Source organism: Elephas maximus, chromosome 26 (genome assembly GCF_024166365.1).
Source record: "Elephas maximus indicus isolate mEleMax1 chromosome 26, mEleMax1 primary haplotype, whole genome shotgun sequence".
Lineage (NCBI taxonomy): Eukaryota > Metazoa > Chordata > Mammalia > Proboscidea > Elephantidae > Elephas > Elephas maximus.
The window spans coordinates 27,288,687-27,311,608 of record NC_064844.1 but is presented as its reverse complement, the minus strand read 5'-3'; the positions used below and the strand labels follow the sequence as shown (position 1 = coordinate 27,311,608).

At 39.1% G+C, this 22,922-nt stretch overlaps 1 protein-coding gene across 2 annotated transcripts in view; it reads right to left on the bottom strand.

Moving 5' to 3' along the window:
- Nucleotides 1–22,922, bottom strand: part of HEATR5B (HEAT repeat containing 5B) — a 122,614-nt gene that overhangs the window by 56,019 nt on the left and 43,673 nt on the right. For both annotated transcript variants that reach the window (XM_049870227.1, XM_049870226.1), the window contains exons 19-21: nt 14,176–14,335; nt 8,391–8,580; nt 6,601–6,770 (exon numbers count right to left, since the gene is read on the bottom strand). In XM_049870227.1, the coding sequence (XP_049726184.1) occupies nt 6,601–6,770; nt 8,391–8,580; nt 14,176–14,335 (520 nt within the window). The remainder of the gene's footprint in view (nt 1–6,600; nt 6,771–8,390; nt 8,581–14,175; nt 14,336–22,922) is intronic.

The following is a 22,922-nucleotide window of genomic DNA, read 5'->3' as shown; positions in this document are numbered from 1 at the left end:
CATTGTACTTCCTGTGGCTTATTGATAAGCTCCACTGAGATCCAGAAACTTGTGCTGATACTTTACCATATGTTTTTTAAATGTGTCTCATCTGATAAAGTCAATATCCACAGTACAATTACACTTACGGGAAAAACAATGGAGAGAGGAACCAGACAACCTGAGGGGTGTGTGTCCTCATCACATTTATCAGTTGCCTGTTTAAGCTACATTATAGAACAAGTTCACCTTGCTCAAGAGATGCTACCTATGACCTCAGAGCATGAATCAGACCATGTCTTTTGGCAAGATGTTATAGATCTTGTTGCAGAATACAATTTAGTTTTTTTTATTAGCTGGCTACTTTCTTTGTGGATGTTCTCTGTAGACATTTCACGTATACCTGGTTTCTGCCCTGTTCTCCTTGACGGTCCAGGACTGATTCAGTTCCCCTTTGTCTATGGTGAAATAAAGGCAAATCTTGTTGACAAAGCTAAATATGCTATTGATCTAATACCTAATACCTTAGACTTTCAGTTAGTTCCTTTGCCTCATCCTGGAAAACCATCTCGTTCCTCCACCTCAATAACATTGCCCCATGGTTACATCTAAGTACCATGCTTTCTCCCTACATATCAGCCCCCTACCCAAATGAGAAGGAGCCTTAGTGGTTACGCACCCAGCTGCTAACCTAAAGATCGGTAGTTCAAACCCACCAGTGGCTCCTCAGGAGAAAAGACCTGGAGATCTGCTCCCATAAAGACTGCAGCCTAGAAAACCTTATGGGATAGGTCTACTTTGTCCTGCTTTGAGTCAACACAACATCCAAATGAGATCTCACAGTCCATCATTTTAGCACTATCTTGTTAACACCCTCAAGGCCCTTATCCTGCTGTCATTTAATATAATTTGCCTGGCCAAAGTCCAACTATGGATGTATCAAAATATCTGGTTGCTCAATTCTTGCACCCAACTTATTTAGAGGTGTTAGGGAAAAATTTCACAACTGGGCAGACTGGTACCATCATATATCAGTTAATGAAGCCAAAGAGGGTCACTAACCTCTACTGAACCCTCAGGACTACCACCAAAAAAACCAAACCAAACTCATTGCCGTCAAGTCAATTCCAGCTCATCCCACCCATAGCAACCCTGTACTTCTCCAGTTAGTTCAACTCCCATATCCCACTCTCCTGAAACTTCTGATCCTGTTCGTTGTCCTCTCACACAAAGAACTTATCTTCCCTTGTACTTAATTAAGAAAATAAAAGTCATCAGATAACTCCCTCAAGCCACCAAATCCATAAACTCACTTGCACCCACATTCTTCTCCTTTTCCTTCACGTTCCACTGGAGGAGACAGCTTATGCCTTGGAAATCCTATCCTATTCGAAACCTTGAATTAATTATTCCCTCTCTGCCCTACATCTTTAACTTTCCCACACTACCAGCTCTATGCCATCAGTTTTTAAACCTGCTTGCATCTCGCTAGCTTAGGAGAAAAAGAGTCTGTCTTGACTCCACAGCCTTCTCTTTCTTCTCCTCTCAAACCTCTTAGAAGTTGTTTCTGTTCCTACTCTCTCTTCAACTCAATGTATTTCGGCTTCCATTCGCACCACTCTACCAGAAGAGCTCTTGCTAAAGACATCATATCACAAAATCCAAAGGATACGTTATAGTTCTCATCTCACTCAATACTTTGACAATATTTGATACAGCTGACTACTCCTCTGCCATTTAGCTTCTGTGAACATCATGACCTCTATTTAATACTGAATCTCTCTGGCTGCTTCTTCTCTACTTTCTCTGCTGACTCTTTTCCTAATTTTTATATCTTGGGTTCCTCATTCACCCTCTCCCTGGTGATCTCACCTACTCCTATGTATTTATGTAACACTGAATGTTTGTTGTTGTTAGTTGTCATCAAGTTGGATCAGACTCATGGCAACCTTAAATATAAAAGAACAAAACTTTGCCTGGTCCTATGCCATCTTCAGAAACCCTGGTGGCGTAGTGGTTAAGTGCTACGGCTGCTAAACAAAGGGTCGGCAGCTCGAATCCACCAGACACTCCTTGGAGACTCTATGGGGCGGTTCTACTCTGTCCTATAGGGTCGCTATGAGTCGGAATCGACTCGACGGCACTGGGTTTGGTTTTTTATGCCATCTTCATGATCATTGCTATGTTTGAGTCCATTGTTGTGACTATTGTGTCAGTCCATCTCATTTTGTTTTCATTGACCCTCTACTTTACCAAACATGATGTCCTTTTTTAGCAACTGGTCTTTCCTGATGATGTGTTCAAAGTAAGTGAATCAGAGTCTTGCCATTCTTGCTTCTAAGGAACATTCTGGCTGCATTTCTTCTAAGGCTGATTTGTTTGTTCTTTTAGCAATCTACAGTATATTAAATATTTTTTGCCAGCACCACAATTGGAATGCATTGTTTTTTCTTCTGTCTTCCTTTTTCACTGTCCAGCTTTCGCGTGCATATGATGTGATTGAAAAGACCCTGGCTTGGGTCAGACGCACCTTAGTCATCAAAGTAACATTTTTGCTTTTAAAATCATTAAAAAAGTCTTTTGAAACAGATGTGCCCAATGCAATGTTTCTGCTGTTGTTAGGTGCCATCAAGTCAGTTCCGATTCATAGCGACCCTATGTAAATAGAACACTGCCTGGTCCTGCGCGATCCTCACAATTGTTATGTTTGGGCCTGTTGCTGCAGACCTTATGTCAATCCATTTTGTCCAGGGTGTTCCCCTTTTTAGCTGATGATCTACTTTACCAGGCTTGATATCCTTCTCCAGGGACTAGTCCCTCCTGATAACATGTCCAAAGTACATGAGATGAAGTCTTGCCATCCTCACTTCCAAGAAACGCTATGGCAGTCAATGGTATGCTCGGTATTCTTCACCAACACCATAATTCAAATAGATCAGTTCTTTGTCTTCCTTATTCACTGTCCAGCTTTCACATGCACATGAGGTGACTGAAAATATCATGGCTTGCATGGATGAATCTGGAGGGCATTATGCTAACTGAAATAAGTCAATCACAAAAGGACAAATACTGTATGAGACCACTATTATAAAAACTCATGAAAAGGTTTATACACAGGAAGAAACATTCTTTGATGGTTATGAGGGAGGTGAATGGTAGAGAGGGAAAAACACTAGGTAAGTGCTAACTGTGGTGAAGGGTAAGACAGTACACAATACTGGGCAAGTCAGCAAAACTAGACCAAGGCAAAGTCATAGAAGCTTCACAGACACATCCAAACTCCCTGAGAGACTGAATTACTGGGCTGAGGGCTGGGGACCAAGGTCTCAGGGGGCATCTAGTTCAACTGACGTAACAGTTTATAAAGAAAATATTCTACATTCTACTCTGGTGATTAGCGTCTGGCGTCTTAAAAGCTTGTAAGTGGCCATCTAAGATACTCCACTGGTTCCACCCTGTCTGGAGCAAGGGAAAAAGAAGAAAACCAAAGACATAGGGAAAGATTAGTCCAAAGGACTAATGGACCACAAGTACCACAGCCTCCACCAGACTCAGTCCAGCACAACTGGATGGTGCCCAGTTACCACCACCGGCTGCTCTGACAGGGATCACAATAGAAGATCCTGGACAGAGCTGGAGAAAAATGTAGAACAAAATTCAAACTCACACAAGAAATACCAGACTTACTGGTCTGACAGAGACTGGGGTAATCCCAAGAGTATGGCCCCCGGACACCCTCTTAACTCAGTATCAAAGTCACTCCTGAGGTTCACCCTTCAGCCAAAGATTAGACAGGCCCATAAAATAAACAATAATATGTGTTGCTCAACCACATATATGAGATTAAACGGGCATACCAGCCCAGGTGCAAGGACAAGAAGACGAGGGACAGAAAAGCTAGATAGATGAAATTGGGAACCCAAGGTTGAAAATGGGAGAGTGTTGACATGTCTTGTGGTTGGCAACCAATGTCACAAAACAATATGTGTATTAATTGTTCAATGAGAAACTATTTTGCTTTGTGAACTTTCATCTAAAGCACCAGTAATAATTAAAAAAAATACATCGTGGCTTGGGTCAGATGCATTTTAGTCCTTAAAGTAACCTCTTTGCTTTTTAACTTTTTTTGGGGGGGGGGGGCGGGGTTCGTTGGATTGTACTTTAAGTGAAAGTTTACAAATCAAGTTGGACTCTCATACAAAAATTTATAAATACCTCGCTGTATATGCCTAACTTCTCTCCCCCTAATGAGATGGCACACTCCTTCCCTCCACTCTCTCTTTTTGTGTCCATTCGGCAGCTTCTGACCCCCTCTACCCTATCATCTCCCCTTCAGACAGGAGATGCCAACATAGTCTCATATGTCTACTTGATCCAAGAAACTCATTCTTCACCAGTATCACTGTCTATCCCATGGTCCAGTCCAATCCCTGTCTGAAGAGTTGGCTTTGGGTATGGTTCCTGTCTTGGGCTAACAGGAGGTCTGGGGACCATGACCTCCAGGGTCCTTCTAGTCTCAGTCAGACCATTAAGTCTGGTCTTTTTACGAGAATTGAGGGTCTGCATCCCACTGCTCTCATGCTTCCTCAGAGGTTCTCTGTAGTGTTCCCTGTCAGGACAGTCATTGGTTGTAACCGGGTACCATCTAGTTCTTCTGGTCTCAGGGTAATGTAGTCTCTGCTTTATATGGTGCTTTTTAACATTTTAAAGAGGTCTTTTGCAGCAGATCTGCCCAATGCAATATGTTGTTTGATTACCTGACTGATGCTTCCATGGGTGCTGATTGTGGATCTAAGTGAAATGAAATCTTTCACGTCAATCTTTTCCCCATTTAGCATGATGTTGCCTATTGGTCCAGTTGTGAGGATTTGTGTTTTCTTTATGCTGAGGTGCAATCCATACCGAATTGATCTGATCTTCATCAGTAACTGCTTCAAATCCTTTTTCCTTTCAGCAAGCAGTCTTATCTGCATATCGCAGGTTGTTAACGACTCTTCCACCAATCCTGATGCCACATTCTTCATATAGTCAAGTCTCAGATTATTTGCTCAGCATAGAGTTTGAATAAGTATGACGAAAGGATACAATCCTGACGTGCACCTTTCTTGATTTTAAATCATACAGTTTCCCCTTGCTCCGTTTGTCTCTTAGTCTATATACAGGTTCCTCAGGAGCACAATTAAGTGTTCTACATCATTTAATTTCTTGTCTGCTGCTTCCATGGACATTGATTGTTGATCCATGTAGAATGAAACTGTTGAAAACTTCAACCCTATGGATATGAATGCTTATGCCTCCCAAATTTATCTCTCTAGCCAGAGTTCCTTTTTGTAAGCTCTAGGCCGATATAAAAAAAACCCCAATATAACAAACTATAAAAAAACCACTTGTGTAAAATTGAATTCATGATATCCTCTCCTCCCAACTTCCTCCCCCTTCAATGTGCCAATCTCAGGAAATTACATCACTATGCTTATGTCAGTAACCTGGGCCTCATACTTCTTCTCCCTTTTAGCCTACAATCAATTTATCAACACACTCTATCGATTCTTCCTGCTTCATATCAATTAAATTCATCTACTTTTTCCATTTCCATTGCTGTCAACTTAGAACAAGCTACTGTAATCTCCTCGCTAGACCATCGTAATTCTTGCCCTGTGGAGTTCATTCTCCACTGTGCAGCAAGAATGAAATTTTAAATGTGTATATCTGCTCTTATTATTCTCCTGTGGAATACCTTATAAGGGTTTCCCATTGCTCGTACAATTAGGTGTCTCGAGGTTTAATATATTGAGAAAGTCCTGCGTGATCTGTCACCTGGCTAATTGTCCAGCCTCATCTTGTGCCCCTCTCTCCTGCTCCTCCTTCTTTTTCAGCCTTAAGCACAGTGGCTAATCAGTTCCTTAAATGTATCACATTCCTTCCCACCTCAGGATCTTCCACATTTTTCTTTCCCTGCCTCCCCCCTCCGCCCCCAAAATGCTGTCCGTTTCACTATTATGCCCTTTTCCAAACTAACTTCTATTTATCCTGAGGCTCACAACTTAAATATCATTTTTTCAGGGAAGTCTTTTCAGAATGCCCTGATTGTGACAGGCCACTGCTGCATGCTGTCTTGCACCCTTACCCTTTTCTGGTGCTTATCTTATTTGTAAATAATTACTATTGTCCACATTTCTCTTGTAAACTATAAACTTTATTACGACAAGGCTTGGTTATATCTCATTAATAAATATATCCTCAGTACTGTGCATAATGCCTGACATATAGCAGGCTCTCAATAAATATTTGTTGAATGAATAAATTAACGATTGTGATGACAGCAACCAATATTTAGAAGTTGTTAATCAAGATTTAGGAAATTAAATTCTGTGTGGGAAGGACTAAAAATATGATGCACCCTTTACCTAGAAACAAATAGTTCATCAAAATATTTTTTAAGAGGCAAAAAAGAAAACCAGTGAATAAAAAGAACAGTCATAGAATGACAATAGAAGCTGAAACTCCTGAATTCACAATCCACGAAACCTACATTTTTTGCTCTGTTCTAATTTGGTCTTTTGGGAGACAAATTTGGGGGCTTCCTAAGTCAATCAATGAATGAAGCAGCTTTATACTTACACAAAGGCTAGGAACAAGACTAGAGAGATTGACATGCCGTGGTGCAAACATGTGAAGCTGCTGAAGGCACGATATGGCAGCTGCCTGAACGAGAGAATCTGAGTGGTCCTGGGTTATTGCACAACCCACCAAACAAGAGGAACGGATGGTAGAAATTGTCGCTCCATTCCCTAGCAGCAAGATTAAAGAAAATGTAAAATACAATTATTTTATTAATAATACAAAAAACATTCCTAGAAAACAATTATCTCCTAAAAAATCCCTCCTTCCAATTATTATTCAGTTACAAAAACAGAAGGTCTGCAAAGTTCATACAAACGATTTCAAAAGACAAGTGTATTTGGATGTCAAAAATGCATCTCTTAGATTTCGCTAGGTTTACATTTATTACATTTCTCTGGGATTACATTTATTTCACTAGGTTTACATTTATTCTTTTAAACCTGTCATTGTTTTATTTCAGAGTCAGGTGATTCCTCATTCTCTGGTTCTCTGTTCAACCAATATTATCCTATCATTATAGAGCAACTTCAAATCCTCTCTTCCTAATAAAATCAACGGTAATTTTTCCAGAGCTAATTAGAGAAAATAAACTGTAATATCATATACTCTCTCTATAACAATTTCTTAATTGCTAATAGAAGGGATAAAATGTTACCAATATAAATCAAAATGATTTCATATGCATATAAAGACCAAACAAGGAAATCATAGAGTCACACTGCAGTTTTCAAATATGCATTGTCCCATCATCATCACATCAGTAAGGACTTGTAAACACCCATGCTTAACCGATGGTGCCTGTTTAGTCTCTCCATATCCCTGTGACTGGAAGAAAAAAATATCTTCACTTTGTCAAAGAGGACACTGAGAAAAAGACATGTCTAAATCATATATCTTTCAATTCCTAGCATTCTTAGGATGTTTTCCTTTTTCAGTCATTACTTAAAAAAAAATATTTGTCCAAATGAAAGCAACAAAGCATAGTGATTAAGAATACAGGCCATGGAAATTGATATATGTTTGATCCCTGGCTCCAACTACACGCTGGGTACATAAAACCTTGGAAAAGTTTCTTAACTTCTCTCACCCTCAGTATTTCATCTCTACAACGGGGATGATACCGATCTCAGTACTGTTGTCAATTAAATGAGATAATGTGTATGAAAGTATAACCCACTGAAAGCATTTAATAAATGACAGGGGAAAAGGGAAAAACTCTGAAGGTGGTTTATACATTCAGAATAAATTCACAATAATTTGCTGCCTTGAATGGTCACTTTAATCATCAATGGAATTATCTCAGTGGAACTGAGTGGTAAGAACATGGACTTTAGAACCGTGTACGTGCCACTCATTAGTTACGTAACTCTAGGCAAGTTCCTTATCTTCTCTGGGCTTGCCTCGTCACAGAAAAACTAGGTAATATTATCTACCTTATGGCAGTGGTTTTTCAGACTATGAAAAAAAAAGAAAAAGAAGGCAAAAGTCCTGAAAGACAAATGGATGGCACTTCAGGACAAAGGAACTCCATCTTTATCTGTTTTCATTGACGCTCCAAGTAAAATTTCATTTAGAAATGTTTTCTGTGTTCAAATTATACGATTATAAGGATTAAATAAAATGGTACATGTAAAAAGCAGAGCGTCAGGACTTCAGTAAATTGCAAGCATTCAGTATATAGTAACTGCTATTATTACAAAATTTCTTTAATCAACATGAGAGTAATATTTAGGAAACTGAAAGACAGTAGTTGTCTAGTTGCTTTAATCTAAAATGCATTTACTTACCTTGTAGTTCAGGGCCAACGGTAGTTATTATTGCACCTAAGCATCTACCCAAACACTGATGAACTTCTGTATGTGAAGGTGGGACTGTCAACAACAAGGTAAGAACTAGAGATAAGGTGGGCTCCACATATCCACGATACATCGGGCCACTAGAATCCACTATCAAAGCAAGCGAATGAAGAGACCAAGTCTGGAATAAAATGTGATTTTGTTTTAGTTCTAAGAAATAATTAGTATATATTGATTTCTTTTAAATTAAAGTTTAGTCAATACTAACATCTTAGTTTTTAATCAATGAAATACATTAAAAAAAAAAAAACTATACTTCTTAAGAAATAAAAGGTAGCATATGGTTACCAATAACCAAAGCAATTGGTGTACAAACGAAATGCTTACAGTTCCTCTGCACTGTGGCTTTGAGTGTCAGAAGTGAAATTTCAAGGATGAATTCATTTTTTTCTATTATGTTGCTGATGTTGTTAGGTGCCTTGAAGTCACTTTCAACTCATAGTGACCCTTTGTACAACAGAACTAAGCACTGCCCAGTCCTACACCATCCTCACAATCGTTGTTATGCTTGAGCCCATTGTTGCTGCCACTGTGCCAATCCATCCCATTGAGGGTCTTCCTCTTCTTCGCTGACCCTCTACTTTACCAAGCATGATATCCTTCTCCAGGGACTGATCCCTCCTTGTCATGGATTGAATTATGTTCCCCCAAAAATGTGTGTATCAATTTGGCTGCGCTATGATTCCCAGTGGAAACCTTGGTGGCGTAGGGGTTAAGTGCTACTGCTGCTAACTGAGAGGTCGGCAATTCAAATACGCCAGGCGCTCCTTGGAAACTCTATGGGGCAGTTCTACTCTGTCCTATAGTGTCGCTATGAGTCGGAATCGACTCGACAGCAGTGGGTTTGGTTTTGGTTTTTTTGGTATGATTCCCAGTATTGTGTCACTTTCCTACATGCTGTAAATTCCGCCTCTATGATGTTAATGAGGGACGATGGGCGGCATTTGTGTTAGTGAGGCAGGACTCAGTTTACAAGATTGGATTGTGTCTTGTCTTGAGGCAATCTCTTGAGATATAAAAGAGAGAAGCAAGCAGAGGACAGGGGAACCTCATACCACCAAGAAGGTAGGGAGGAAAGCGTGTCCTTAGGACTCAGGGTCCCTAGGCAGAGAAACTCCTAGTCTGGGTGAAGACTGATGAGAAGGCCAACATAGAGAGAAGGCCTTCCCCTGCAGCTGATGCCCTGAATTTGGACTTTTAGCCTACTGTACTGTGAAGAAATAAATTTCTTTGTTAAAGGCATCCACTTGTGGTATTTCTGTTATAGCAGCACTAGATGACTAAGACACTTCCTGATAACATGTCCAAAGTATGTGACACGTAGTCTCGCCATCCTTGCTTCTAAGGAGCATTCTAGTTGTACCTCTTATAAGACAGATTTGTTCGTTCTTTTGGCAGTCCATGGTATATTCAATATTCTTCATCAATACCATTAATAAAAAGGCATCAATTCTTCTTCAATCTTCCTTATTCATCGTCCAGCTTTTGCATACATGCGAGGCAACTGAAAACACCATGGCTTGGGTCAGGTGTACCTTAGTTCTCAAGGTGACATCTTTGCTTTTTAACACTTTAAAGTGGTCTTATGCAGCAGATCTGCCCAATGCAATATGTCTTTTGATTTCTTGACTGCCACTTCCATGGGTGTTGATTGTGGATCCAAGTAAAATGAAATTCTTGACAACTTCAATCTTTTCTCCATTTATCATGATGCTGCTTACTGGTCGAGTTGTGAGGATTTTTGTTTGCTTTGTGTTGAGGTGTATTCCATACTGAAGGCTGTGGTCTTTCATCCTTGTCAGTAAGTGCTTCAAGTCCTCTTCAATTTCAGCACGAAAGGTTGTCACCTGCATATTGCAGGTTAAGGAGTCTTCCTTCAATCCTGATGCCCTGTTCTTCTTTATTTATATAGTCAAGTCTCAAATTATTTGCTCAGCATACAGATTGAATAAGTTTGTTAAAAGGATGCAGACCTGACGTGCTCCTTTCTTGACTTTAAATCATGCAGTTCCCCCTTCTCTGTTTGAACCACTGCTTCTTGGTCTATGTACATGTTCCTCATGAGCGCAATTAAGTGTTCTGGAATTCCCATTCTTCACAATGTTATTCATAATCTGTCATGATCCACAGAGTTGCATGCCTTTGCACAGTCAATAAAACACAGATAAACAAAAGAGGACTTTAATAAAACCCTAATAAGAATTTTTAAGGCAATATAATTAAGGCTTAGAGAAAATTCTAGAAGTGTTTAAAAAAAAAACAGGATTTGTGATATCAAAAACTCAGAAGATAACTGGAAAAATCAGTAATTACTGAAAACCAAATCAACGGAAGAAACATCCTATAACATAGAGTAAAAATATAAAAATAATAATAAATAAAAATAACAAAAAGAGAGACCTGGTATATTAATAATAGGAGTTCCAGAAAGAAAGAAGGAAAAGATAGTAAGAGGGGTCTTTTATACAGAATTTGATAAAATTTCTAAGCTTCAAGATAGAGTGAACATTCTTACACACAGCCAGACCAAAATATAAGGTTACAGACTTATATTCATATTTCAGATAAGTTTCTTAGCAAAATCACTGAAAAGATGTGGGAACCAAGGCAGCCATAATGCCCAAAAGCATCCATTAACTCAGGAGCTTATTACATAAGCCATTGTCTTTTGAAGTGTCAAATATATGCATATTATAAAAAAAGAAAATGAGTTCATCATTGAAGTTTTATTTCTAGACACTCAAAAAGTCACTGCAGAGAGAAACTTTAAGCATAGCATATGCACATTAGTCACTGTATTAGCTTAAATTTAACCTTTTATTTCCAAAGAGACATATTTGGAAGTTTTTATAAATAATTGATTAGAAATTAAGATGTTAGTATTTATTAAAGTTTAATTAAAATAAAAATTAGGCTGCTATTAACTTCTCATGTGAAACATCAGAAGATAGAAAGAGTAAAACATATTTTTTTTAATTTACAGAAAAAGATTGTGTGCCAGGAATAGTATACCCAAGTATCATTCAAACATGAAGGCAAAAGAGTCATTTTCAGACATGCAAGAATTTAATACATCACTCAGGGACCCTTTCTAAGAAAATTATTACAGGAGGAAGTTTTCCTATCAAATAAAAATAAAATCAGAACAAGGATCTCAAGATAACAGTTGAGGGTATAGAAAAACACCTTTGAACAGTAACTCTTCAGTAATTACAGTTAAATTGTTACTGCTGTTGTTGTGTGCCAGTTGAATTGACTTTCGACTCATGGCAAGCCCGTGTGTCAGAGTAGAACTGCCCCACAGGATTTTCTAAGCTGTAATCTTTACAGAAGCAGATCCCCAGGTCTTTCTCCTGTGGAGCCACTGGGTGGGCTCAAACTGCCCATCTTTTGGTTAGTACCACCAGGGCCCCTATAGGTAAATAACCTGTTGCCGTCAAGTTGATTTCGACTCATATCCACCCTATATGACATGGTAGAGCTACCCCGTAGGGTTTCCAAGGTTGTAAATCTTTATGAAAGCAGACTGCCACACCTTTCTCCTGTGGTGTGGCTGGTGGGTTCAAAACAACGACCTCTTGGTTAACACCGAGTGCTTAACTATTGCACCACCAGGGCTCCTCATAGGTAAATACCAGTAAACAATAATGTGACTGTGAAACGTAAAAATCACGCTTACGCTATTTCTGTACAGATGCAAAATGAAACAGTAGCTTGGAGGCAATGTAATTGATCCAAATTACAGTAAAATGTCCTGTCGTGTAAAAAGAACTATGTAGAGCAGTCACTTAAGGAAGTTTGGTTTTAAGAAATCAAAGTGAGAGGTCTGAGAAAAATTATCTTCTGAGAAAAAGATGAACACAAGAGGAGAAAGAAAACCAGTGCCTACTCTTTTGACATAAGGGAAGAAAGCACAACTTCTTATGGACGATCATTTTAAAACTTGGTCTTTTCCTTTAGACTAGTATGAAAGAGGAGACCTCGTGGTACAGTGCTTAAGAGCTCGGCTGCTAACCAAAAGGTCAGCAGTTTGAATCCACCAGTTGCTCCCTGGAAACCCTATGGGAGAGCTCTACTCTGTCCTAAAGCGTCACTGTGAGTCGGAATCAACTTGATGGCAACAGTTGGTCAGTATTAAAGAAGCATAAAAAAGGAGCATGGCCCTTGGATTTCTTGCTTTTTGTTTTTAACCCTTTTGAAAATTTTATGTTTTGCAGAGCTGGAGAACTTTACCAAGAAGTAAAAGACAATCTAAGCCTATGTGTTAGAAGCTTCTGGTAGATTTAATGTCTTTATTCAATCACAAAGGAACTCATTCATTAATAAGTTAATAACAGGCAATAACAAATTAATCACCACTTGTCTGTCAGTTTGTCCTGTTGTAGCGGCTTGTGTGTTGTTATGATGCTGGAAGCTATGCCATCTGTATTTCAAATACCAGCAGTGTTACTCGTGGTAGACAGGTTTCAGCAGAGCTTCCAGACTAGGAAGAGAGGCCTAACAATATATTTCTGAAAATCAGCCAATGAAAACTTGATGGATCACAACAGAATACTGTCCCATACAGTGCTAGAAGATGAAGCCAAAGGTGAGCAGGCACTCAAAATACAAAGGAGCCACAACAATGGACTCAAACATACCAATGTGAAGATGGCACAGGACCAGGCAACGATTCGTTCTGTTGTACACGGGGCTGCCGTGAGTCAGAAATGATTCAATGGCAACTAACAACAACGGCAATTAAATTTGCCTCTTTTCCCAACCTGTGAGTCCAAATATGAAGGTGGCAAGGTGAATGCTGTTGCCTGCATAGGTTAAGACTCTTAGGTTCATTAATGTGAAATGGCAAATCAAGAGTGCAGAATATTTTCACACATGTAAAAATCTAGACCCTCACTGTAGTTGTATCTACCTGTATATAAAATGATTAAAGAACAAAACAAAGCAAAAAAAATTCTAAGTGTGCGCTTAAAGATTCAATCAATGACCCAGAACGTGGGTTAGAATATCAGCGGACGAGAAACAAAGAAGGGCAGTTATTAAAAGACACACTATCAGTCTCACAAATGTAAGGAAATGCAAACAAAGAGAACACAAGCATCAAAAACCAAACCAAACCCATTGCTATCGAGTCGACGCCAACTCATAAAGACCCTACAGGACAGAGTAGAACTGACCCAGAGGGTTTCCAAGGAGTGGCTCGTGGATTCAAACTGCTGACCTTCTGGTTAGCAGCCAAGCTCTTAACCACTGCGCCACCAGGGCTCTGAAAACGAGCACCAAAAACCTCCAAAAAACCCATTGCTGTCAAGTCAATTCTGACTCATAGCAACCCTACAGGACAGAGCAGAACTGCCCCATATGGTTTCCAAGGAGTAGCTGGTGGATTCAAACTGCCAACCTTTTGGTTAGCAGCCAAGCTCTTAACCAGTGTGCCACTAGGGCTCTGAAAACAAGCACGAAGATAATAATAACTTTTTAAAATACATGTTTAAAGAAAAGTATGTGAATGGGTTAAATTATAAGAAAAAAACAAAAAACTTTAGGTTAAAAAACAAAATCCTGTCATAAGTTATTAAAAATAAGACAAAAAATGATAAAGATCTGAACGTATTTTCTTAAAAACCTAACAGAATCATTACTATCTTACAGAGCAAATAATTTCCTAAAAGGTTATTTAAAAATTTCACAATTTAAAAAATTAATCATATTATACCTGGACTTCAGGGGATGTTCCATCTTGTGCTAGAGCCAATAAAATGCTGACACTCGTCTTCAGATGCTGTCCTGAGCCTATACCACCAACATAACGATGCAAACAGCCAAGAGCCAATGAGTGACCAGTTCTAGATACAACATCTCGAGCTGATTTCAACCTGAAAAGAAGTTTATGCTTCAGGGATTTATTCTAGAAATCAGGAAAGTTTATAATTGCAATTACTTCCTTCCACCCTATCTCTACTTCCTAACAAGAGTAAAGATTCAATTTAAAATGGCTGGCTGAATACAGCCTACTTTAATTTTAAAGAAAATTTAAAAGTAGAAACATAACTTTGCAGTTTTTAATATTAATTATTTCTTGAAAATCCAAAAGCTACTTAAATATTATTATAATTTCAAAATAAAAGTAACAGCTTTTATAACTGGTTTTCACAGAAAAAAAAAAAAACATGACTTGCATTCACATAATTAAAATAAAAAACAAGACTAAAAAACTACCTTTAAAATATTTTTTAAATTTCACTTAAAAAATTCCTTAAAGTTATGATTTGAACCTCTTTAAAATGCACTATTCCCTTCTCTTTATGAAATATATATATGTATTTTCTAACTTTTATTTTTTTGTTGCTGTTGGGAATACACAGAACAAAACATACACCAATTCACAAGTTTCTATATATACACATTAGTGACACCGATTACATTTTTCAAGTTCTGCAGCCATTCTCACCCTCCTTTTCTGAGTTGTTCCTCCCTCATTAAACATAAACTCATTGGCCCCTCAGGTTCCTATCTAATCTTTCGAGTCCATGTTCTCAATTTGATCCCGTGTAGATGGTTCTTAAAAGAACACGATGCTCAAGGCAGGCCTTTTTTACTAGTTAAGCTAAACTACCATTTGCTTTTAAGACAACTTAAGAGGATATTTTCAGGGGTCCATCTACTTTCTATGGCTCTAAAAAGTCTAGAGTCCATAAGCATCTGAAATTCTGTTGTACACTTTCCCCCTTTTGATCAGGATTCTTCTATGGAATCTTTGATCGAAGTGTTCCGTAATGGTAGCTGGGCACTATCCAGTTCTTTTCTTCTCATGGCAAAGGAGGCAGTTGTTCATGGAGTCACTTAACCACATATTCCATCTCCTCTTTGTATTCCTGACTCCTTCTTCTGTTGCTCCAGGTGAATACAGACCAACTGTTGTGCCTTGGATGGCCACGTGCAAGCTTTTGAGAACCCAGGCACTAGGCAACAAACTAAGAGGTAGAACAGAAGCACTAAACACGTTATTAGGCCAATTAACGGGATGTCCTATGAAATCATGACCCTAGTCCTCCAAAGGAACCAAATTCCATGAGGCGTTTGGTTGCACATAAGAGGACTTAGCAGCTATTCTTTTATTATTGTTGTAAATGTATCTGCCACTCAACTTCTGCCAATTCTTTTACAGGTGTACAACTTATTGACAGTGATTACAGTAACAGGCTTTGCAATCCTACCCTTTAATAAATATGACTGTTCCATCATTATCATTTTTATTAGGTGCTGTCCAGTCAGTTCTAACTCATAGTGACCCTATGTACCACAGAATGAAACACTGCCTGGTCCTGAACCATCCTTACAATCGTTGTTATGCCCACTGTTGCAGCCACTGTGCCAATCCATCTTATTGAGGGTCTTCCTCTTTTCCACTGACTCTCTACCAAGCATGACGTCCTTCCTTCTCCAGGGACTGATCCCTCCTGACAACATGTCCAAAGTATGTAAGACGCTGTCTCGCCACCCTTGCTTCCAAGAAGCATTCTGGTTGTATTTCTTCCAAGACAGGTTTGTTCATTCTTTTGGCAGTCTGTGGTATATTCAATATTCTTCACCAACACCACCATTCAAAGGCGTCAATTATTCTTCAGTTTTCCTTATTCATTGTCCAGCTTTCACATGCATATGATGTGACTGAAAATACCATGGCTTGGGTCAGGCGCACCTTAGTCTTCAAGGTGACATCTTTGCTTTTTAACCCTTTAAAGAGATCATTTGCAGGAGATTCGCCCAGTGCAACACGTCTTTTGATTTCTTGACTGCTGCTTCCATGGGTATTGATTTTGGATCCGGTAAAACGAAATTTTTGACAACTTCAGTTTTTTCTCCGTCTATCATGATGTGGCTTATTGGTCCAGTTGTGAGGATTTTTGTTTTCTTTATGCTGAGGTGCAATCCATACTGAAGGCTGTGGTCTTTGATGTTCATCAGTAAGTGCTTCAAGTCCTCTTCACTTTCAGCAAGCAGGGTTGTGTCACCTGCATAACACAGGTTGTTAATGAGTCTTCCTTCAATTCTGATGCCCTGTTCTTCTTCATATAGTCCAGCTTCTAGGATTATTTCCTCAGCATATAGATTAAGTACGGTGAAAAGAATACAGCCCTGAAACATACCTTTCCTGACTTTAAGCCACTCCGTATCCCCTTGTTCTGTCCAAACAACTACCTCTTTATCTATGTAAAGGTTCCTCACGAGCACAATTAAGTGTTCTGGAATTCCCATTCTTTGCAAAGTTATCCATAATTTGTTATGATCTGCACCTTCAAATGCCTTTGCATAGTCAATAAAACACAGGTAAACAGCCTTCTGGTGTTCTCTGCTTTCAGCCAGGATCCATCTGACATTAGCAATGATATCTCTGGTTCCACAACCTCTTCTGAATCCAGCTTGAATTTCTGGCAGTTCCCTGTCGATATATTGCTGCAGCAGTTTTTGAATGATCTTCAGCAAAATTTTGCTTGCGTGTGATATTAACGGTATCGTTCTATAACTTTCACATTTGGTTGGATCACCTTTCTTGGGAATAGGCATAAATATGGATCTCTTCCAGTCGGTTGGCCAGGTAGCTGTCTTCCAAATTTCCTGGCATAGATGAGTAAGCGCTTCCAGTGATGCATCCATGTGCTGAAACATCTCAATCGATCTTCTGTCAATTCCTGGGGCCTTGTTCTTCGCCAATGCCTTTGGTGCACCTTGGACTTCCTCCCACAGCACCATCGGTTCCTGATCATTGGCTACCTCTTGAAATGGTTGAACACTGACTAATTCTTTTTGGTATAATGACTCTGTGTGCTTCTTCCATCTTCTCTTGATGCCTCCTGCATTGTTTAATATTTTCCCCCACAGAATCCTTCCTTATTACAACTCAAGGCTTGAATTTTTAATTCAGTTCTTCAGCTTGAGAAATGCCAAGCATGTTCTTCCCTTTTGGTTTTGCATCTCTAGGTCTTTGCATATGTCAGTATAAAACTTTACTTTGCCTTCTCAAACTGCCCTTTGAAATCTTCTGTTCAGTTCTTTTACTTCATCATTTCTTCCTTTTGCTTTAGCTGCTCAATGTTCGTGAGCAAGTTTCAGAGTCTCCTCTGACATCCATCTTGGTCTTTTCCTTCTTTCCTGTCTTTTCAACCACCTCTTGCATTCTTCATGTATGACCGATGTCATTCCATAACTCGTCTGGTCTTCTTCAGTCTTTAGTTTTCAAAGCGTCAAATCTATTCTTGAGACTGTCTCTAAATTCAGGTGGGATATGCTCAAGGTCGTATTTTGGCTCTCATGGACTTGATTTGATTTTCTTCACTTTCATCTCGTACTTGCATGTGAGCAATTGATGGTCTGTTCCATGGTCAGCCCTGGCCTTGTTCTGACTGATGGTATTGACCTTTTCCATCATCTCTTTCCACAGATGTAGTCGATTTGATTCCTGTGTATTCCATCTGGTGAGGTCCACGTGTATAGTCACCATTTAAGTTGGTGAAAATGGTATTTGCAATGAAGAAGTCATTGGTCTTGCAAAATTCTATCATTCAATCTCCAGGGGCTATGGAGGCCAGTGAATCCCAGAATCAGCAGGTCAGACAGCAGGCCTCTGGAGAGGTTAACTGATCATGAACCAGAGGCGGCATTCAGATGCAGATCGACAGAGCTTCACCAGGACACACACATAAATCTTAGATGCAGGTCATGCTCCATCATCAAGGCCATTATTTCCAAATACCAATCCTTCTTTGTTTCCAACTTTCGCATTCCAATCGCCAGTAATCATCAATGCATCCTGATTCCACGTTCGATGAATTTCAGACTGCAAATAGAAGAAATCTTCTGTTTCTCCATCTTTGGCCTTAGAGGTTGGTGTGTAAATTTGAATAATGGTCGTATTAACTGGTCTTCCTTGTAGGCTTATGGATATTATCCTATCACTGACAGCGTTGTACCTCAGGATACATCTTGAAACGTTCTTTTTGACAGTGAATGCAACACCATTCCACTCCAAGCTCTCATTCCTGGCATAGTAGACTACACGACTGTTCAATTAAAAATGGTTTAATGCTAGTCCATTTTAGCTCACTAATGGCTAGGATATCAATGTTTATGCATTCCATTTCATTTTTGACTATTTCCCACTTTCCTAGATTCATACTTCGTACATTTCGGGTTCTAATTATTAATGGATGTTTGCAGCTGTGTCTTCTCATTTTGAGTTGTGCCATATCAGCAAATGAAGGTCCCGAAAGCTTTACTCCATCCACGTCATTAAGGTCGACTCCATTTTGAGGAAGCAGCTCTTCCCCAGTCATCTTTTGAGTGCCTTCCAACCTGGGGGGCTCATCTTCCAGCACTGTATCAGACAACGTCCCGCTACTATTCATGAAGTTTTCCCTGGCTAATTATTTTCAGAAGTAGAGTGTCGAGTCCTTCTTCCTAGTCTGTCTTAGTCTGGAAACTCAGCTGAAACCTGTTTTCCACGGGTGATCCTGCTCGTATCTGAATATAAGTGGCATAGCTTCCAGCATCACAGCAACATGCAAGCCTCCACAGGATGACAAACTGACACACGTGGGGGTCATCACTATTAATCCTCCCTTTTCCCCCACCCTCCTGTCCCTGGTAACCACTAATAAAGTTTGGTCTCTATATACTTGCTTTTTCTTGTCTTTTTATATAAGTGAGGTACTACAATGTTTGTCCTTTTTTGATTGGCTTATTTTGATCAGCATGTCTTCGAGCTCCACTCATATGATAGCATGTATCAAAACTTCACTTCTCCTACAGGCTGAGTAGTTTTCCATTGTATGTATGCACCACATTTTGTTTATCCATTCATCTGCTGATGAGTATTTAAGTTGTTTCCACCTTTTGAGCATTTTGAATAGTGCTGCAATGAACACTGGTATACAAGTCTCTTTTCAAGTTTCTGCTTTCAAGTCTTTTGGGTATATACCTAGGAGTGGAATTGTTCTGGAGCCCTGGTGGCACAGTGGTTAAGTGTTCAGCTACGAACCAAAAGGCTGGCAGTTTGAATCCACAGCCACTCCTTGGAAACCCTATGGGACAGTTCTACTGTGACCTACAGGGTCACTATGAGTTGGAATCAACTTGATGGCAATGGGTTTGGTTTATGGTAGTTCTACCTTAAGTTTTTTTTTTTTTTTGAGGGACCACCACACTGTTTTCCACAACAGCTGTACCATTTTGCATTTCCACCAGAAATGGATAAGGATTCCAACTTCAACACATCCTCACCAACATGTTATTTTCTGTTGCTTTTTTTTTTAATTTCAGCAATGTAAAGTAAAATGGTATCTCATTGTGGTTTTGATTTATATCTCTCTGATAGCTAATGAATGATGCTGAGCATCTTTTCATGTGTTTAGTGGCCATTTGAATGTCCTCTTTGGTGAAATGTCTACTGAAGTCTTTTGCCCACTTTTATGACTGGGTTGTCTTTTTGTTGTTGTCAAAGTTTTATGTATATTTTGCTCATTAGATTCTCGTTGGATATATGGTTTCTGAAGATATTCTCCCAATTGGTAACTTTTGTTTGCATTTTTTTTTTGTAGTCTTTCGATGAAAAAAAGTTTAAAATTTTTATGAGGTTCCACTTATATATCTTGTCTTTTGCTCTTTGTGCTTTTGTTATTATATTAGATAATCCATTGTTAAAAACTAGGCCTGAAAGCATTGCCCCTGCTTGTTCTTCAAAGAATTTTATGGTTTTAGTTTGCATATTTAGGTCCTTAATCCATTTTGAATTTGTTTTTGTGTATGGTGTGATAGAGAGATTCTGTTTCATTTTTGTCCCTGTGGAAATCCAATCTTCCCAGCACCAATTATCGAAGAGACTCTACTTTCCTCACAGAATGGACTTAGAACTCTTGTTAAAAATCAGTTTACCACAGACCCACGGGTTTTTTTCTGGACTCTCCATTCTGTTCCATTGGTCTATGCGTCTACTGTTATACCAGTACAAGGCTGTTTTGGTTACTGTAGCTGTATAGTATGCTTTAAAATCAGAAAGTATGAGTCCTCCTACTTTGTTCTTCTCTTTCACCACTGTTTTAGCTATCTGGGGCCTTTTGCCATTGCATATAAAGTTAAGGGTTGGGTTTTCTATTTCTGTAAAGAAGGCTGTGGAATTCTGATCGGGATTGCATTCAATCTATAGATCACTTTGGGTAGTACTGACATCTTAACAATATTAAGTTTTCCAATCCATAAACATGGAACATCTTTCCATTTATTTAAGTCTTCTTTAATCTCTTTCAGCAGTGTTTCATAGTTTTCATTGTATAAGTTCTTCATGTCCCCGGTTAGATTTATTCCTAGGTATTTTTTTTTTTTATTTTAGTCTCTTAGATGCTATTATAAACAGAACTGTTTCCCTCATTTCCCTTTCAGATTTGTCATTGCTGGTGTACAGAAGCACAACTGATTTTTGTTTGTCAACTCTGCAACTTTGCTAAATTCCTCTATTAGCTCTAGAAGCTTTCTTGCGGATTCACTGGGATTTTCTATATATAGGATTATATCATCCACAAAGAGAAATATTTTACTTCTTTTTTTCCAGTCTGGACACCTTTTATTTCCTTTTCTTGTCCTATTTTCCTGGATAGGACTTCTAATACAATATTGAATAGAGATGGTAAACGAAAAATTTCTTTTAGAAAGATCAGCACAAAGCTGGTTCATATGAGGCAGAGATTAAGGATGTCCCAAATGTCCAACTTTTCCAAGCTCCTGTACCACTTCATAATCTCTAATATCAACTCTCCCTTTCCCCTCTGCACTCTCCCTCCCATCTTTGGGTTCCCTAATTTGCTATAATGTCTCACAGAACTAAAAAACCTATGTAAAGGAAATGGCTCACGAGGTTGTGGAGGCTGGCAAGTCCCAAATTCATGTCAGACAAAGGCTTTTCCCGACCCACAAAGCTCAGGAGTTGATGAGCCTAAATTGGCACTTCAGACCACAGGCTATGGGCTCACAAGGCTGCAGAAGCTGGAGAATCAGGTCACGAATATGCCACTGGCCCAAGGGGCTGCAGAGGCCAGTGAATCCCAGAATCAGCAGGTCAGACAGCAGGCCTCTGGAGAGGTTAAATGATCATGAACCGGATGCGGGATCCAGACGCAGAGAGAGAGAGCTTCACCAGGACACACACATAAGTCTTAGATGCAGGCCACACACCAGGGAAGGGACTAACTTCAGTAAGGGTGGGGCCTGAGTCACACCTTCCTGCAAGGTTGCAGCCTTCTTTACGACACACTTTATACCAATCCTGCCATATCAACATGCAGAGGTCGGGATCCGCAACACGTAAAATGGAGACAATACTGGGAATCATGGCCCAGCCAAGTTGGCACATAAACCCAACCATCACAGGTTCCACATACCTTATTTGCATAGTCCCCCTCAATCACTGTGTGTGTGAGTCACAAAGACCATGACTAGAAGGGCCATATTAAGTAATTCACTGCACTGCAAATGGTGAGAGTGGGCACTCTTGTCTTGTTCCCAATTGCAAAGGGAAAGCTGTCAGTCTTTCTCCATTAAGTATAATGTTGACTGCTGGCTTTTCATATATGTCCTGAATCATACTGATGAATTTCCCTTCTGTTCCAAACCTTCTTCAGGGTTTTCATCAAGAAAGGGTGTTGGATTTTAACAAATGGTTTTTCTGTATCTGTAGAGATGATCATGTAGTTCTTCTTCTTTGTTCTACTGATGTGGTGTACTACGCTGATCGATTTTCTAATGTTGAACCATCCTGAATTCCTGGAATAAATCTCACTTGGTCATGGTGTATGACTGTTTTAACAGGGTGTTGGATTCTGTCTACTAGTATTTTGTTGAGGATTTTTACATATATATTCTTAGGAGATACTAGTCTGTAGTTTTTTTTTGTGGCGTCTTTGTCTAGTTTGGGTTATGTTTACTTCATAGAATGAATTAGGGAGTATTCCTTCTTTCTCTCTCTTTTGGAAGAGTTTAAACAGTACTCGTGTCAGTTCTTTTCTAAATGTTTGGTAGAATTCCCCAGTAGAGCCATTTAGTCCAGGACTTTTTTTGTTGGGAAGTTTTTGACCACTGGTGCAATCTCTTCACTTGTTATGGGTCTGTTGAGACTCTCTATTTCCTCTTCAGTCAGTTTGGGTAGACTGAGTGCTTCTAAGATATTATTCATTTCATCTAGGTTATCTAGTTTGTTGCCACACAGTTGTTCATAATATCCTATCATAATTCTTTTTATTCCTATCAAGTCAGTTGTAATGTTCCCTCTTTAATTTTTATTTTATTTACATCTTTTCTCTTCTTTGTCAGGTAAAATATCTTTTTAATGAATTTAAAAATATGAAAGAGGAAATATTGTATATTTTAAAATAAACTTTACTGGCATGTATTCCTATACAATAAAATTCACTAATT